Source organism: Lacerta agilis, chromosome 17 (assembly GCF_009819535.1).
Source record: "Lacerta agilis isolate rLacAgi1 chromosome 17, rLacAgi1.pri, whole genome shotgun sequence".
Lineage (NCBI taxonomy): Eukaryota > Metazoa > Chordata > Lepidosauria > Squamata > Lacertidae > Lacerta > Lacerta agilis.
In genome coordinates, this window is record NC_046328.1 from 22,697,513 (window position 1) to 22,716,292 (window position 18,780).

The 18,780-nt window shown below is 45.7% G+C and overlaps 1 protein-coding gene across 1 annotated transcript; it reads right to left on the reverse strand.

Annotated features, from left to right (window-relative positions):
- Window positions 1-8,275: 8,275 nt before the first annotated feature.
- LOC117039108 (semaphorin-4A-like) lies at window positions 8,276-18,761 on the reverse strand. The gene is given in 10 exon segments (XM_033136142.1): window positions 8,276-8,280; window positions 9,928-10,084; window positions 12,231-12,346; window positions 13,201-13,390; window positions 15,498-15,648; window positions 16,493-16,662; window positions 18,298-18,365; window positions 18,368-18,394; window positions 18,397-18,435; window positions 18,734-18,761. Coding segments are annotated over 10 exon segments (951 nt in total).
- Window positions 18,762-18,780: the final 19 nt, after the last annotated feature.

Consider the following 18,780-nt stretch of genomic DNA (forward strand, 5'->3'; position numbering starts at 1 on the left):
TTTGGGCACCCCTCTGCCCCAGGTGAGATATGCAAAAGTATGCAAAGAATGTTAGGACAGCGGTGGTAGAAGTGTGGGCTACCTTTCCAAAAAACAGATTTCCTTTTCTCCTGAAATGTCAGCAGATGTTTGGTGCAAATTCCTCCTAACGTAACATTTTTGTGTGTGTGCTGTTTTTCCTAAAAACCACCTTTTTTACAGAGCAGTTCCCCAAAATATAAGACATTTTTGTTTACTTACTTCACCAATCAATAGGCACATTTTATGCAAACTTTGCATACAATATACATTTTTGTACACATTACTTGGCCGGAGAAATGCATTGCAAAATTTGGAGACATTAGGATTTTGAAGGGTAGCTTTGTCTCAGTCTGCGTGTTGTTTCAGAAAGTGCAAATTACCGTAGTTAAGTACGCCTTTAATGAAAGCAGAATTGAATGTCTTCTCCGCCACCTGTTTTCTATCTTCCTTTTAGAGCTGGGGTGTACATAAGATAGGTAAAAGTAAAGGGACCCCTGACAATTAAGTCCAGTCGCAGACAGATTCAGGGGTTGCGGCACTCATCTCGCTTTACTGGCCGAGGGAGCTGGTGTTTGTCTGTAGACAGCTTCTGGGCCATGTGGCCAGCATGACTAAGGCACTTCTGGCGAAACCAGAGCAGCGCATGGAAATGCCATTTACCTTCCCGTCAGAGCGGTACCTATTTATCTTACTTGCCCGGTTTGACATGCTTTTGAAAACTGCTAGGTTGGCAGGAGCTGGGACCGAACAAATGGGAGCTCACGCCCGTCGCAGGGATTCGAACCGCCAACCGTTCATCAGCAAGCCCAAACAGCACAGTGGTTTAAACCCACAGCGCCACCCACGTCCCTGTGCATAATATAGGTCAGGATATACTGGTATTATTCTCAGCAATTGAAAGAGGATTCGCCCGTGGTTCTTACGCTGCCTGTGTTCATGCAGCTGAGTTTCTTATCTCCATCCCACTCCACTCTATTGGAGTGGAGTGGGCATTCAAACCAGCAAAAGGAAAGAGGGAAAGGTACACAGGTGCACACCACTTTCCTAAACTAGGAGGTAGCACTTCCTCTATCCCCACTGCATTACTCTTCGTTTTTCATCTTCAAGGCACAGCTATCCTTTTTAATCAGCCGTGGGACTTCCACTGTATCGTATTAGAGGGAAAGGGGGAACGAAGGGCATTTAGAGGAGGAGAAACAAAAAAGGGGAAAATAGTCAGATTGCGAATGCTCATCCTACTGGGATTCACCTGCGGAGTTATTTGGCAATAGGAAGATGAAAGTCCAGACTAGAATTTCTGTTTTTATAATATAGGCTGGACAGTGTTCTCGAAGCTACCAACATGAGTCTGACCAAACTGCGGAGGAGGTAGTGGAAGACAGGAGTGCCTGGCGTGCTCTGGTCCATGGCGGTCACAAGAGTTGGACACGACTAAACAAACAACAACAACAGTAAAGACACCTTTCAGGATTTGGGTAAAGTCCAAAAGTTAGCTGGCCACACCAATTCCAACCTTTAGAGTTACAGACCCCACCAGTAAACTGTTATTGAGGCATTTGTGGATGTGGCACCTCACAAACCTTTATCAGGGGTCATTAGACCCAGGCCAGAGGCCAGTCTTTTCTACAAAAAGGAGAGTAGATTTCCTCCAGCCAATCAGGGCTTGTTTTCTCAGCACTAGAGGATGTCCATGCTGGAAGACCTTTGCAGCTACTAAATGGATTTCTGCACATCTCTTTGTGACCTTGATGTAATCCTGCAACAGACATCCCACACAGGTGGCAAGTTGGGTTAATTAAACAAAAAACCCTTTCCCCCTTGGGAAGGCTGCACCCAGAATCCTAAGTAAAATGCCATTAAAACGAAGCAAAGACATGATGATTTATTTGCCTATATTGAATCAGGACTTTAACCAACATTAAGCTGCTGCTTACCCTTCAAACCTGGTGCAAGCCATAGTTTCCTGGTTGGGGTGTCTAATGGCAAACAGTGGTTTGATAAAACTAGGAAGTAATGTGGCCTGGGGGCAGGGAGGGTTAAAACGTGAAGAACTCCAATGCACACATGAAACATTTTTTAAAGGCTCCTCAGTATCTTCCACAAAACGGAGCAGGGTTGAAAGGGTTGTCATTTTGAATAATGTGGGTGAGCACGCTCATCAGAACACCACTCCTGACCTTTCCTCTCACTTTCTCCAGCACTCCTTATCCTGAAATCCCATTTCCCACTCACCTCATGCTTCACCCTGATGGTATCCGCGGCGAATGTCAAGGGCAACGATAGTGTCTCTGGCACCCACATAGAGAGTTTTCTTGTTTTTGCTCAGTAGGAAAGTGTCCCAATTCTGAACCCCCTTTTGCATGAATGGGAAAATCTTTTGTCTGGGGTCCCCTGAGGATTAAAAAAAAAAGTAAGGCTAGGTACATTTTCAGCAAGTGTTGGTAGCCAGTCCTGGTTTCCAGTGCTCAATGGTCCTCAGCTTTGTCACTTCCTGCTCCTAAGGCAAAGTCAGTATGCCATTTTTGTACCATGGACCAATGAGGGTGTATTATGGGGTGGATCATTGGGTGGTGTGTTTGAATATGTAGGCAACTCTGTCCCCAACATGGGCAGTGTGCCCAGCATAGCACATAGTCTGGTGCCATTTTGAAAGGAACATCCCACGTGCACAATGGTGGGTGCAGACGGCATATACATACAGTGCAAATACTCAACAGTCTCAAGTTTCTAGTCCTGTGCAAGTGCTAAGAATCCACAGATGACAACATCAGGAGCAGATGGGTGTGATCCTGCTCTCCCACCCAGATGTGCATGATCCACCAATTCTGAATGTTTGCACACAAGGGACGTGGGGTGGCGCTGTGGTCTAAACTACAGAGCCTAGGGCTTGCCGAGCAGAAGGTCGGCGGTTCGAATCCCCGCGATGGGGTGAGCTCCCGTTGCTCATTCCCTGCTCCTGCTCAACTAGCAGTTCGAAAGCACGCCAGTGCAAGTAGATAAATAGGTACTGCTCCGATGGTAAGGTAAACGACGTTTCCGTGCGCTGTTCAGGTCGCCAGAAGCGGCTTAGTCATGCTGGCCACATGACCTGGAAGCTGTCTGCGGACAAACGGCGGCTCCCTTGGCCAGTAAACCAAGATGAGCGCCGCAACCCCAGAGTCATCCGCGACTGGACCTAATGGTCAGGGGTACCTTTACCTTTACCTAGATGTAGGTATAATTGTTTATTCCTACCTATGAATACACTCACAGCCCACTGTTAACCTTTACCATCCCAAATCTTGCTCATCTCCTTTGAGGGCACCCTTTCAACTCTCCCCTAGTGCACAGATGTTGATTCTGTCTCCTTTGAGTTACTCACTTAAGGGGTGGTTTGCTTTGGCATCAGCTCTGTGGCCAGAGCGTTGGCAAACATCAGAAGGCAAATGAAGAAGTGTTTGGAGTTCATGGTTGTTATCAGCAGATGGTAGCTGTCAAGAAATGCAGAAGAAAGGGAAGGGAAGGGGAAGCAAAGAAGGAAGGAGAAAGGAAGGAAGGAAGAAGTCACCACTAAAAAGTTAACGACATATTATACTCTTGGCTACACCTTTGTTATCAGGGCCAGCGCGTCCATTTAGGTACACTAGGCAATTGCCTAGGGCGCCAAAATGGAGGGGGGGCGCTGGCCAGGCTTGGGCAGGGGGGCAGGACGGGCTGGCAGCAGCTTCTCCGCTGTACGGAGAGGTGCTGCTTGCCTCTCCACCACCCCCACCTCCTGCTAAAGCAGGCTTTGGCAGGGGGCGGGCGGCAGGATGGGCGAGCAGCAGCTTCTCCGTTCAGCCGAGAAACTGCTGCTTGCCTCTCCACCCTCCCCACCTCTCGCTAAAGCAGGCTTTGGCGGGGGGCGGGACGGGTGAGCAGCAGCTTCCTCCGTTCAGCAGAGAAACTGCTGCTTGCCTCTCCACCACCCCTCACCTCCTGCTAAAGCAGGCTTGGGGGGGGGGGCGCCAGAAGGTGGTCTGCCTAGGGCGCCAGAAACCCTAGCACCGGTCCTGTTTGTTATATGAGGCCTAAGTGTCCTCTGTGGCTAGATGTCCTTTTCACCAGCTTTGTCTGGTACAGTGAAAACCGAAAACTGAAAGCGGAAGCCTCAATACAATAGGGAAACTCAAAACAGAAGCCGTGTGGTACGTTCGGCTTCCAAAAATCATTTGAAAACCAAAGCAGTTAATTCCAGGTTTTCAGTGTTCAAGTTCTGAAATATTCATCAACGGAGACGTTCAAGAACCCGAGGTTCCACTGTACACTAGCTAAGGATGTTTCTGGAAAATAGTAGGCCTGTGGGTTGATAATCCGAGACTGGACTACTGCAATGTACTGTATGTGGGGCTGCCCTTGGGACTTGGTCTGAAAGCTTGTCTTCTAAAATATCGGCATTGGCTGCCCATATGCTACTGGGGTCAAGTTCACGTTTTATTTTACATACAATGCCCTGAACACATTGTAGTACCAGACATTTTAAGGATCGAGCACTTTTATTGCAGCTTCATCACAGGGATCACTTATAGGAATGCTGCTAGTTGTCCCCTGGGTATCCCAATAAGTCAGCTATGTAAGCATCCTCACTGTTTAATTTCATAGACTATCTTGAAGACCTATTTGGCTGTTTAAATTTTCTTAGGTTGGACCCTGTCGTGTATTGTTGTATGGTATTCTGTGCTTTGTTGCATCTATTTTTGTACACCACATTGATATTTTATGAGTTTGGTAAGTATGAGATAAGTATTTACTACAAAATATAAAATATTTGGCAATCAACTACAACTGCTTGAAATGGGATGGCTGATCAGATATTCCTAAATATATGGCTCTCAGCTGCCACAATGGCACCTTTAGGATGCATCTGCCTGGGCTCTTCTGAAGATGCAGGAAGGAAAAGAGGAGTAGTAGTAATACCGTAATAATAATAATAAATAATAATAATAATATAATAATAATAATAATAATAATATAATAATAAAATATAATATTATACCCCGCCCATCTGGCTGGACTTCCCGAGCCACTCTGTGCGGCTTCCAACAAAATATTAAAAATACCATAAAACATCAGACATTAAAAACTTCCCTAAACAGGGCTGCCTTCAGATGTCTTCTAAAAGTCAGATAGTTGTTTATTTCCTTGACATCTGATGGGAAGAAGAGTTTGGATTTGATATCCCGCTTTATCACTACCCGAAGGAGTCTCAAAGCGGCTAACTTCTCCTTTCCCTTCAAACACTCTGTGAGGTGAGTGGGGCTGAGAGACTTCAAAGAAGTGTGACTAGCCAAGGTCACCCAGGCAGCTGCATGTGGGGGAGTGGAGACGCGAACCTGTGTTCCCCAGATTACGAGTCTACCACTCTTAACCACTACACCACACTGGGAGGGCGTTCCACAGGGTAGGTGCCCACTACCAAGAAGGGCCCTCTGCCTGGTTCCCTATAACTTCACTTCTCACAGTGAGGGAACCGCCAGAAGGCCCTCAAAGCTGGACCTCAGTGTCCAGGCTGAACGATGGGGATGGAGACGCTCCTTCAGGTATACTGGGCCGAGTGGGGAGCTAAAGTTCTCACGTTGTGGGCGAGAGCTTCAGTGAGGGTGAGGGTGGAAAATACCTGCATGGGGTTATCACTAATTGTGGGAAGATCCACTGAAGAAGACAAGTGATGGTACCAACTGAAGGCTTGTGCTCTTTTTTATCTACAATTCCTGGGGTGGAATTCCAAAGCCTCAGAGGTGGATCAGAAGCTTCCCAGGCCTTCTCTGCTCATCCTTTAAATGTTCTTTTCCCCAGGTCCTCCTTTCCCCAGGACCCTATGTCCCCTTTCCCTGGCCTCCCCAGGCTCAATGGCTCTTTCCCCAGTTAGGCCACAAGGTCTTCTCCTTCACCAGCACCTACTCTTTTCTCAGGCTCGTTTTTTGCCCCGCATTCTGCTCCTGCCCCTTCTTGCACCAATCCTTGTTCTGATCTCTCTCAGTAAGCCCAACCCTTTGGTGTCATCAGCTTGTCTGTGACATCAAACACATGGCAACCAATGGCATCAGAAGTAAAGAAAAACAATGCTATTTCCCCCCTTTTTAGTGAAAGTTGCCAATCACCCACGTCCAGGCGGAACTCTTTGTTATGAGAGTGGGATTTGAATATGCCAGAGGTTCCCCAGGCTGTGGCTGATAGAAACTAAAGCTCAAAACACCTGCATGGCAGCAGGTTGGTCTAGACTCTCATTTCTTCCACCAAGATGGCTCAGTTAAGACAATCTTCCAAACAAAAGTCTGGAAGTTAGGGAACGTGACAGAAGCTCCTCCTCCTAGAAAGGATTCTTGTCCCTTCTTCCATTTCCAGGTCTCCTTTAACCATGGGTGCTACAATTGCACGATGGTAATGACATTAAAGCCATCATTCGCAATCAGGGCTTGGAGGTGGACCCAGTACCTCTGGTTTTACCCAATTCAGACATAGCACCAAACTCTCACCAGAGAAACTTGGGAATGGAGGAAAGAATCAGGAAACATGAGAGGAGGAGCATGCTACACATACCCCTGTAGCATCTTCTAAGGCAGTGGTTTTTCAACCTTTTTTTTGGGCAAAGGCACCATTGTTTCATGAAAAAAATCACGAGGCACACCACCATTAGAAAATGTAAAAATTTAACTCTGTGCCTATATTGACTATATATAAAGTAATTCTCTTGAATTTTTCAATTTTTCCCACTGCACACCAGGCAACATCTCGCGGCACACTAGTGTGCCCGCGGAACAGTGGTTGAAAAACACTGTTCTAAGGCTCCCACTTACTTGGGAATGAAGTCTGATTGAACTCAGTAGGACTTACTTCTGAGTAGGCATTGTCAGGATTGCACTGCAAGCCATCAACTGGGGTGATGATGGGACAACAATGCTAGCATCAACAATTCAGCACGCACAAATGGCTGGCAAATCTGAAACCAAAGGTTCAAATTCTGAAAATGGAATATGCTGTTTAAATCAGGCGCAGCTACTTACCGTAATTTACTTAATTCCTCACACAATCCAGTTCAAGACTGCTCCAAGAAACAGATCACTGGATATAAGTCTCGTGAACATTGAAAAAAGATTGTGCAGGGGATTTTAACTGTATGGAATTGGGTGCATATATTGAGCCTGGTGTTATCAGGTGAGCTTATGTAAAAGCCCTTCGACAAAATTTCTGCTGGTGGTCTTTGAGAGTCTAATGAGTTTTGAAAGCAAGTTGGGAATGTAAAACATGGCAACACCCTTGGATTTAGGAGATCCTGTAGCAACCATCTGTTTGTCCAAAGCAATTATGATGTAGCAGCGAGTCCTTTGGGTCAGCCTCTGAGCATTCATGGGATTTGCTCGTGTGGTGGCTGTACTTCTTGTTGATCAGTCACTGACCTCACATTTTTTTAGTGCATTTCTCATCACTTTCTCTAATGGCAGAAACTACTGCACAATCTGCAAAAGCGTGGATTTGTGTTTTCGTTCCTGAAAAGATGCAAATCTGATAGATTCAGCTTTAAATGCAAACTGAAACCAAATTTCTCCCCCATCCCGGTTAGAGAGAGAGAGAGAATAATCTGCAGTTGATTCGACAATAGTTGAGTGATGCTGCGGTATAAGTTGGGTGATGACAAATTAAGTCCAAAGTGGCCATGCTGGCTGACCTCAGCTCCGCTTTCGTTTTTAAATTGAAAGACAGGCAAAGTATAAACCTGCACTCCTCTCTTCACCCCCCCCCCCCCAAAATATATCTCAAGCACATAACGGAAGGGCCCAAGACCACACGAACAGATCAGCCATAGGAATAGCTCAGTTATGAAGACAAACTGGGAACCAACTCAGGCATGATAATACATGGGTGCTCCTGTTAACTCCAGGTAATCTTACACAGAAGAAATCATTCTCTCTGGGTTGGGCCTGCCAGTGTCCTGCTCTGCTGCCCCCACTTGCACCCCTAGTCTCCGACCTCACTTTGCGTTAGGTAGAGCTGCCTAACAATGGGGCTGGTTCTGCGGGCAGCACATCGTGTTGCTTATTTGCCCTTCTGTATCTGCCCTTGAATTGTTGGTAGCTTAAAATCTGCCTCCCAGCCCTGACTTACCCACAAGCACCCTTCATCTCCATTCCTGAGCATCCTGAAAGCTTTGGAGATCAGGGATTGGTGTTGGTATTCCATTTGTTTTTAGGATTTAGGCAAACATTTAACAGAGAGATCTATGGATTTGGGTTGTGAGTCAATCTGTGGAGGTGAGGACGGGGACCTGAAACAAGTGAGAGGGATTCAGGCAAGCTGCACAACCTGGCTTTCCCATGGGCATTGTGGAGAAAAGGGTACAAGGAAAACTTGAAACCAGAGAGGTAACAACAGCATGTTTACTTTTGTGGTGCTTGAGAAGAGCATCACAATAGTGGCAAGATCTTGGTTTGGGTTGCCTGTGATGTGATCTCAAAAGGTTGCTCCTGGAGGGGGATGAAGCTGGAACCAGGTTAGATTCCCTCTGCTGCCACAACCCCTCTGAGTCTTCCCCATTTGCCAGGTCGAGGTCCAAGCAGTTGTCATTAGCCAGGGTGTTCTGAAAAGATCCACACCACCTTTGACATAGCAGATCTTAGAGCTGTTGGCAGCTTCCTGGGCAAAGGGCTGCCTTGTGGAAGGCTCTGGCTGTCATTAAGCAGGAGTTTCTCTTGACCTGATGCTTTATTGGCTTTAGAGCGGCTCCTGCATCCTGGGCCCTTCCAATTTTCAGATTGTTGGGGTAGGAGAAGAAAACCAAGGTCATCACAACCCCCACAGTAATTGAGCTTGGGGAAGTCTCTGCTTCTTCCGCTGCTGCTTCTTCTCTGCCGCACCCAATTTCTGCATTCCTCCCTCAATATCCTGCCTCAAGCTATCCCTAAGTAGAAAGGAAGGACCACAGGAAAGTAAGAACCCGCCTTGCAAGGTCACATCCATGCTATACTTTTAAAGTGGTCTTATTCCATTTTAACAGTCAAGGCGTCCCCCAAAGATTCCTGTGAACCTTAGTTTGTACAGGTGCTGACTTCATTGACCTACAGTTCCCAGCACCCTTAACACACCTATCTTCCCAGGATACTCCTTGTCTGTTAAAGTGGTGCTTTAAATGTATGGTGTGGGTTTTCAGTGTGAAATAAAGGACGGAATAATCTGTTTAGTTTTTTTCCAGTTTTAAGGTCTGCAATGAAAATTCATACAGTTCCATGTACATTGCACCAAACTTGCATTTTTATAGGCAATTGTGCTTAATCTATGCACACACCCCCAAATCTCCTAATCTAATGCATTGCAGTACATTATTTTCACTATTATAACAATTTTGTGTGCAGCACTGCAGAATCCAAAGACAGATGTGTTTCAAATCACCTAGTGAACTGAAGTGCACATAAGGAAGGTTTGCATTAATTTGCAAATGAAACCAAATTCCACAACTCCCCCATCCCTACTAAGGAATTCATCCTTTCATAGAATCATACAGTTGGAAGGGACCACGCAGATCATCTAGTCCAGGCATGTCCAACAGGTTGATCGTGATCCACCGGTAGATCACTGGACGTCTATGGTAGATCATTGGCTCCTGCTCGAAGAAGCTCAACACTTCGGCTCTCCTAAAAAAAGCTCAACATCTTTGTCCTGCACCCCAAAAAAGGGGGGTAGATCACTGCCAGTTTTTAACTCTGTGAGTAGATTGCAATCTCTTGGGAGCTGGCCACCTCTGCTAGTCGAACTCCCTGCAAGGCAGGATTTTTTTGCCCAAGGTGGGGCTTGAACCCACAACCCTGAGTTTAGAGTCTCATGCTCTACTGACTGAGCTATCCTTAACCCTTCTATGTGCTTTCACAGAGTGCTCTCTAGTTTACAAATACTTACCTGTCAGCATTAGAGATTTGATTTCTTTGCACCTGCGTCCGTCCCAGGCACAGTATGGATCTCGCACTGCAACACAGTCAGTACAGCTTTTGTGAATGCCACAGTTGGCCATTGCTATTTGTATGACTCCTTTGGCATGCCCAACATGCAGGATTCCCTGACAATGCACAGGCAGAGATGTTCCATTATTATTTGGAGCTGATTAAGGATGACAGGCCGAGGTAGTCCTTCCTCATCTGGTTTATCATTAGGTTGTGGGAGTCATCATAACACCAGGCCCAGGCTTTAAAAAGTCAAATCAAAATGTAGTTAAATAAACATTTAACTACAAGCTACAGGGAGGCGTTTTGGCCCTGGCTGACACAAACATCAATGTGAGTTAGACAGATGTGTGTGTTTGCAACTTCCGGCTTTCTGCTGTGGGAAATGGCTGCTCCCACACGCATGGACCCAAGCCGTGCCCAGTAATTCAGGGCTGACATGGGGGTAATAGCCATGGCAGACTCCCCAGGGTGGGGGAGGACTGTCTCACAGACCCACAGATCGCCTGTGATCTGTTGGCTCGCATCAAGGTGCGAGTGGCAGGGCGCTGGGTCTAAGAGCACGGCACGGCTGGCACTCTCCAGAGCCACTGCTACACACAGGGGCACTGTTTTTTTAAAAATTAATAAGATTTGACCCAAAACAGGCGTTCTTCTGGACAGAAGGGAAGAAAAAGGAAACACTCTGCGGAACTGCACAGTCGCTAGTGTTTAAGTTGGACTTCAAAGAGATTCTCATCATGGTGTTTTGATTTACGGAGGTGATTGGTACTTACTTTCCTTTATATCTACATTTGCTTTTAGGTGCCGAGCCTCATTAGAAAGATCTAATTTAAATTGAGTACAAGTGGACTTCTATTTACAATTAATTATTCCAGCTGTGCGGTTTTAATCAGACTTGACAAAAGATAAAGAAGCGGCCAAGATGGCGTTTGCTAGCTCTGACGCAGGATAAAATAAAGAGCGAATTCCTCCCTTTTCTGAGGGAGTGGGAAACATTTCTTGGCTGATTCTACAACAATCTGAGACAATAATTGGGAAATATCCCACAATATGCAGTGCATCTGTTTGCATGCTTTTCTTCATCATGGTCGAGAGAGAAGGTGAAGCGGGCGTCCAGCAGCCCCCCTCTAGGGCCCGGAGGTGGGTCTGAGTGGTCCCCGGAAAAAGCTGATCAATTGGCAAATTATTTATATCTTCATTGCTACATATGTTAGCGAACAGTATGCTTAACAACATAACTACTTTGGAATTTACTGTGTCACTAACTTCAAACAGCAGGCTTGGACAACAGCCTAGAGTGGGAGATAAGAGTGGAGCCAGGAAAAGCTGTGTTGACAAATGGACAGAATGAATACCGATATATATACTGTACTGTACTCAGCAGAGGAAAGGATACATGGCTGTTTAACATGATGAGAATCGATCAGCAGGGACTGAGAGGACTTTGAGAGTTTAAGATCAGAATGTGGAAAATATGAGAACACCAAGAAGAAAGGCAGAAAATATAATTGTGTGAGATGATTGCTTCAGAGGTCCAGAATATGGGAAGTCCGTTTGAAATTTAATAATTAATAATTCAGATTGTAATTTTTTGTGGGTTTTTTCTTGATTTGGATTATGATTGGATTTGATTTATTATTAATTGGATGTTTTAATGGAAAACTAATAAAAAAAAATTAAAGGACAGATCCATGTGTTTGGCAGCCAGGGTAAGGAGTAAGGGCATCATACTCTGCCCAACAAAACCCCCAAATTCTCAATAAGGTAACTAATACATAACCGTACACACACACTCACAGCTCTTTTTCTAGGAAAAGAGGGCCAGAACTCACCATGAACACATGCAGGTGAAGTCTCTTGACTGCTTGGGAATCAGCTTCCTAGAATTTTAGTCAGAAATCTTTCCCCAGTCCTAACTGGAGGTGGAGGTGCTGGAAACTGAACTTGGGGCCTTCTGCACATGAAGCACTGTGTCCCTTCTCCACAAATAAAGTAATTTCTACTCCCACTGGCTTTGGATCAAGAACCGATATAAAGAGGAAGCTGCCTAATAATACTTCATCAAACCACTGGGCTCATCTAGTTCACTATTGCTCCCTCTGGCCGGCAGAAATTCTCCAGGGTCTCAACAGAGGACATTGCCTGCCCTACTGGGGATTGAACCGAAAATCTTCTCTATGCAAAGCAGATGCTCTGCGGCTGAGCTACAGCCTTTTAAAAGCTTGCAGCTCCAATCTGTAGCCAACAGAGCCTTCCTACCTCTTCAGGAGAAAGCAGCAGACTTCTGATCGCCTCTGGCCTCACAAACAGCAGGATCTCCTCAACAATGTATGCCTCGTTGCCAACGACCACTGCTTTGTGAATGATGCCCTGGTCTGTGGAAAGTAAAGGGAAGATACTGATGGTGGCGGAACAGTTTCTTTAAATACAGGCCTGCCCTCCTCAACTGCGTGGGGGAGTCCAGTTAAGAGAGCTAAGGAGACAAGCAGGTGAGGGAAGCTGAACTCCACGCTGCCTGCAGTTCATTCTCACTTCTGCTTTTGGAGTTTCACCTGTGGCAGGTGACAGGTAGTCAGCCTCTGAGATTTCTACTTTTTTAAATCGAAAAATTTGTGATCAATTCATTCTGCCTCATCAATCAATCTATCGTTTTTTTGCATGCCTCTTTCCTAAGTTAAAACCATGCTCAAGGTGACTTATAATATATAAAAATTACATAGCTGCAAAACAGAACAAAAGTAGTCATAAACAAGAAACAAAACACCAAAGCACACGAGCAGATTTTACAATTGCCACATCAGTCATAAGATCCAAAATAAAGATAGAACAACAGCATAAACACCCCCCCATCCAAACAATTCCCAGCCTAATATTTAGGTGGCTAAATGTCACAGCCCTCATTTTTACCCCTTGTTGGGTCAAAGAAATAAATAGTTCACAAAGCATAATAGTTATTATTGTTGTTGTTGTTATTATTATTACAATTTCTGTACCACCCTTTATCCGAGGATTACAGGGCAGTTTGCAATATAAAAACACAAAAATACATAACAAAAACAATAAAACCCAGCCCCAGTTTGAACAGCCATAGATTGTTTAATGAGCCAAAGGTCTGGGGAATGTTATTGCCTGGTGCCAAAAGATAGGTAACAAAGGGGCCAGGAGAGCCTCGCTGGGGAAAGCATCCTGCAAATAACTCAATCTCTGCTACTGGAGCATAAAAGCATACCTGTCCCAAGAAACATCACATAGTAGGTCCTTCCCAAGGAGTTATGCAATTCGTGTACCGTAATCTGAGTATATTTCACATTCGGCTGCACCAGTAGAGGTCGATTATCAATTGGCTGAATTTTTTCATCCATCACATAGTGCTGTCTCATGAAGCTGTGAGTGTTGTGTGAAGTGGGGGCAATGGAACACTGCAAGAATAATGTGAAAAGAGCTCCGTTGGATCAGGTCAGTCCAGCATCCTGTTCTCAGAGTGGTCAGCCAGATGCTTTGGGAAGCCTACAAGGAGGACCTGAATTCAACAGCACTCTCTCCCCCTATTTGAAATTCCAAGCAACTGATATTTAGAGGCATGATGCCTCCAACAATGGAAATAGGACACAGACACTATGAAGAAGCCCAAAGATGATAAATGACAATAAACCTGCCTTATACTGAAGGCAGTATACTGAGGAGACCAAGATGATAAGGGTCTGGAAGCCAAGCCTTATGAGGAACGGTTGAAGGAGCTGGGTATATTTAGCCTGGGAAAGAGAAGACTGAGAGGAGATATGATAAACCATCTCAAGGGCTGCCACATAGAAGATGAAGCAAGCTTGTTTCTCCTATTCTGGAGGGTAGGACTCAAACCAATGGCTTCAAGTTACAAGAAAGTAGATTCCGACTAAACATCAGGAAGAACTTTCTGACAATAAGAGCAGTTCAACAGTGGAACAGACTCCTTTGGGAGGTGGTGTACTATCTTTCACTGGAGGTTTTTAATCAGAGGTTGGATGTCTGTCTGTCATGGATGCTTTAGTTGATATTCCTGCATTGCAGGGAGTTGGACTAGATGAACCTTGGGGCCTTCCAACTCCAAGATTCTATTATTCTACCTTTCTCCACTCTTTCCAGGCACAGGCCATGCTTTAAAGCTCCATGTCTGAGACCCCCCCCTTTTTTTTGCTCCATAACTTTCCTCCCCAAAACCCACTCTTTAAAGCTCAACTGGAGCAAATGGCAAACCACAAAAACCCAAATAGACATTTGCTCCCGTTGAGCACTAAAGAGCGGGTTTTCGCAGGGAAAGCTCTGGGGCAAAAACACCACCACCAACGCTTGGATACTGAACTTTTAAGTGCGGACCTGAGCCAGGAAAGAGCAGAGCAAAAGATAAATGTGGATAAGCCAAGTCAGCTCATTGGTCCTTCTAGCTCTCTGGACTCCAACCCCCGTTATACCCAGCCAGCATGGCCCATGGTTGGGGATGTTGGATGTTGTGCAATAGCTCTCAGGGAGGCATCTTTCCCAGCGCTGCCCAGAGATGCCAGGGATGGAGCCTGGGACCATTTGAGAGCCCAAACAGGTACTCTACTACCATGTTAACAGAATAACAAGAGGCAGTGCTTTTTTTCAGGGGTACTCAAGGGGACACAGTACTGGGACCTCTTTTTTGTTGTTAAAAAGTGTGGGATGTATCTTCACTGTAGCAGTCAAATACAACATTTGCTGTTTCCTAGAGTGCACACAGGGGAATGTTGTTCCAGGTAGGGAGGACTTCCTGTCATACATTCTCTGGAGTACCCTCCCCATGTGTGACCAGGTAGATGGGTGTGACCCTAGCAGACCCTATAAAAGGGCAAGTCACGCAACCATCTTCCTCTTTTTCGCCATTTCCATTTTCACCTTTTGGACACCTCTGCTGGCTCTTAGCCAGCAGCACATGGCTCATCCTTACAGAGGATGGAAGCCACAAGGTAGAAATTCTTTTCTCTACAAATGTAACTGTAATCCACAAGATAAAGCCTGCCTTCAGGACAACACTGTGAACTGAATGTAAGTAAACTTTACCATTACTTTTAAAAGAAGACTGTTGTGTCATTATTGTTTTTAAGAGGGAAATTTACCAAGAACAATCCAATCTGGACAAGCCAGACTGGATTGTTCAACTTATATGATTCTAGGGAATCCATCAACTTGCTTCCAGACAAGGGAATGTGCTCTGCTGCTAGCTCACTAGCGTGAGTGAGGAGGGATAATATTTAATCAATATATCCTCTGCTACTATCCACAACATTTCCACAAAAAGTGTGGCACTTATTCCAACAACTTCACAGTGAGTACTGGGACCTATTTTTCTAGAAAAAAAGTACTGATAAGAGGACTTTGAAAACACCCATTCCACTCCAGAAAAACAACAGCTCCAAAACCTGCGGAGAAAGGAGGAGGAGAATTTTGTAAGCATTCCCCACCAGAAGCTCACGTTCACCTGGTTCCTGCTCACACCCTTCTAAGAAGAGGGCTTGAAGCAATACTCACACTGCCAGGGCGAGGGTCTGGGACCTCCCCCTCATAAGGCACCCATTGGGAAACGCCGCTTTGCTCTTTGAATTTCCCTTCATCAAAGACTTGGTTGATAGCAGCAAGGCTGAAGGCACAGACTGCCGAGTTCCAGAGATCTCCCACTTTCCTGCAAAGAGATGGGCAAGTCAGCTGCACCACTAGAATGAAAAGGCACTCTGCAAATGCTCAGAGGCACTTATCTTCATTATTGTTTAGTGCGCTGAGGGACCAAAAATGGATTCCAAGGTAGGGATGGATGAATCTGTCAATGTTGCTTTCTCACTTTTCCAGTGTGAAGTTCAGCTTGTCACCTTGTTGCAATGTGTGTGTCAGAAACCACATGTGTGTCCAGTGCTCACATGTATTCATACATACACTACCAAGCACTGGCGCCAACTATAGGGGGCCTGGGCACCCACAACGCAGGGCTCTGACGCAACTTCCGGTTTCCAGGTCAATAAAAGTTCATAAAGGGGATCTTTTCATATGAAGTTATGCCAACCTTTACTCATGCCACAATCTACGGTAATAAACCATAGAAAAAGTTCAGATTGACACAGCTATTCACAACGTCCGTATTTGTCTGTGAGTTTTTCAAAGAAGTTCACATTAAAAATTGTCTGCAATTAGTACATATTTCCCCAAAGAGATGCATTATTTTTGCAAGAGGTTTTCTCCTATTATTATTCTTTTTGTACATTACTTTCATAAACACAGGCATCTTTAGGCACACTTTCCCAACATGGGCATTTCCCCACACTTGTTTTTTTTTGGGGGGGGGGGGGAGAACTGCACCGCAAAATTCAGAGCAGTGCTAAAAGATAGTTGTGTTCCAGCTCATCTGCTGTTCGGGGAAGTGCAGATTAGGCTTCTGTTAAAAAGGGGACGTGAGCCAAATCTCTTCTCCATGCTTACTTTGAGTGGCTACGGCACAAAACAGCCCTGGGTACAATGAGTTGTCGCAGCCTTACCACTGAGGAGTGAAGACAGCGTAGAGAACTGCACCGCCTCCATGATGTGGAAGGGCAAATGCGTGCTGAATGACACTGTAAGGTAACTGCCCCTCTGGGGTGCAGGAGAGCGAAGCTTTCACAAACGTGGTCCATTTCTTCTGCAGCAACTTTTCTCCTCCAGCATCATTCTGAAGAGGATGGAAAAGCAAGACCATTGACAAACCAGTCATCTCTTATTCCCTCCCCTGGCCTCCTGATCGCCCTCCCTCCCTCCCACTGCCCTCATGCCCTTTTGTTGTTGCAGCATCTTCATTTCTGATGTCCAGTTTATTTGTGAGACTTAACCCCTTCCTCTTTGTTGGCCTTTGGGGCAACCTTTTAAGGAACAGACCCTGGGATTCTCTTAAGGCTCTTTGGGTAATCACGTGGTTGCTGTTTTTCCTCTATTAATCCCGCTATTGTTCTTGCTTTCTTTGTGCTTTACTGTTTTCATACAATCACAGAATGGTAGAGATCCTGGGAAGGAAAGGAGCTGGTGCCGTCACCACCCCTCTAGTCTCTAGCTCATTCTTCCCAACTCTAGTTATGCCTCTCTGCGGTGTTGTACCTTGGGGACAACCCTGTGATATTGACCTTGAACAGTTTCTCGGTTTTGCTGCTGGTTTCTGGTTTGGCCTATATGGATTCCTTGAACTTGCCCTTGCTCTGTTCGGAGAGTGCTGCACTGGAAGCCCTGTCTTTGTTTGCAACTACTTTTGCCCTGGCTGCTTCCCCAAACACCACAACAAAGGCTTCCAGGCATAAGTAAGAGAGAAATCTTTACTCAGATGTGCAGTAGGTACAGGTTTGGCAGTAGGCTCAGGCACGGGAGTCTCATTACAAGAACTTAAAAGCTGGTTCCAGTCTTCATGACTGGACAAAAGCAAACAAAGTTGTCTCAACAATGTGCTGTGCCCTCTCACCAAGCTATTAAGGACAGGCACGGCAAGCTTTATTAATGAGGCACTCTCTCCCCTTACAGGAAAGTTGTACTTAAGATGTGTGCTCATCAAGGTAGGTGTGTCTGGTCCCATCAACAAATGCAGCCCCAGGTTCTTAGCGATGGGATGGTGTCCTGCCACCACAGCTCCATTCTCAGCCACCCCTTCAGCTTGTCCAAGTCCTTACAGTTTCTCCAAGAGGCTCTTTGTTTTGCGAGAGAAGTGGCGTGCAGAGCTAGTGGATCTGCTTCCCTCTCCCTAACAGCAGGAGTAAAGGGACAGAACCTCCGACCTGAGTTGCCACCAACCAGTTCCATCTGCTGTTCCCTCCTCCTTCACCATCATGTACCTGAGGCTGCCCACTCCAGGCCTGACCCTGTTGAAACCTCGGGGCTCATGGCAACTTTGGTGAGAAGATGAAATTTCTGAGACTGGGGCCCCTGGAGAATAACATACTGTTTTAAGAAGTCTTCTCATTTATCTGGCCCTGAATTTACTTCAGGGGGTAGACCTCAAATTTGTAGCACTATGAAAGAGGGAGGAAAAATTGAGTCTATCCACCACTGCAGCCTTACTGTTGCCTTTTCTTCTAAATGAAAAAGCCCCCAAATGCTTGGCCTTTCCATTATATTAGCATAATTAAAATTAAATTCTGGCTCCATTCCTCCATGGGAAGCTGTCTTTCCCAATTCCAGATATGCTAGGACAATAGGCAAGTGACAGCCACTCTGCACATGCTCACATCTTACTCCTTTAGACATTCAAGGGTTAAAAAAAGAGGCCCTGGGGCCGAGGCCAAGCAAGTCCCAGCTCAAACGTGCCCTTATTTTGGAGGCAGCTCACCTTGCAAATGCGCGCCACCCTCGAAACAACCACCTTCTCCAAGTAGTTGAATTCCTTTGCTGTTTCCGAAAGAAGAAATAGATTTTCTGATCATATGGGCAATTGGGATGTTGATGGAGGCCACCAAAGTTGCATCAGCTGCAGAGGGAAGCCACAAAAAGAGACCAGACATGAGATGCCCTTCACCCTCTCAGTTCATGACCTGCTGGTGTGAATTCCAAGGGGAATGCTGTTTGTTGAGGAGATGCGTCTTCTCCAGGCACCAACCTGTTAACTGTCAGGAGCGAGCCAGCAGTAAATCACACTGTGCAAGTTGATGTTAACTCTTTATTAGCAAAAACAGGATCTGTACAGCAGTGTCACACCTAATGAGCACAACCCATCTCTGGTAAGTCTTGGCCCCATGAAGCAGTTTGCTGAGACTGAAAGCTCTCACCTCCCCACAGCTGTCTAAGTCCCTTCATCTCCAGGGTTTATTCCAGG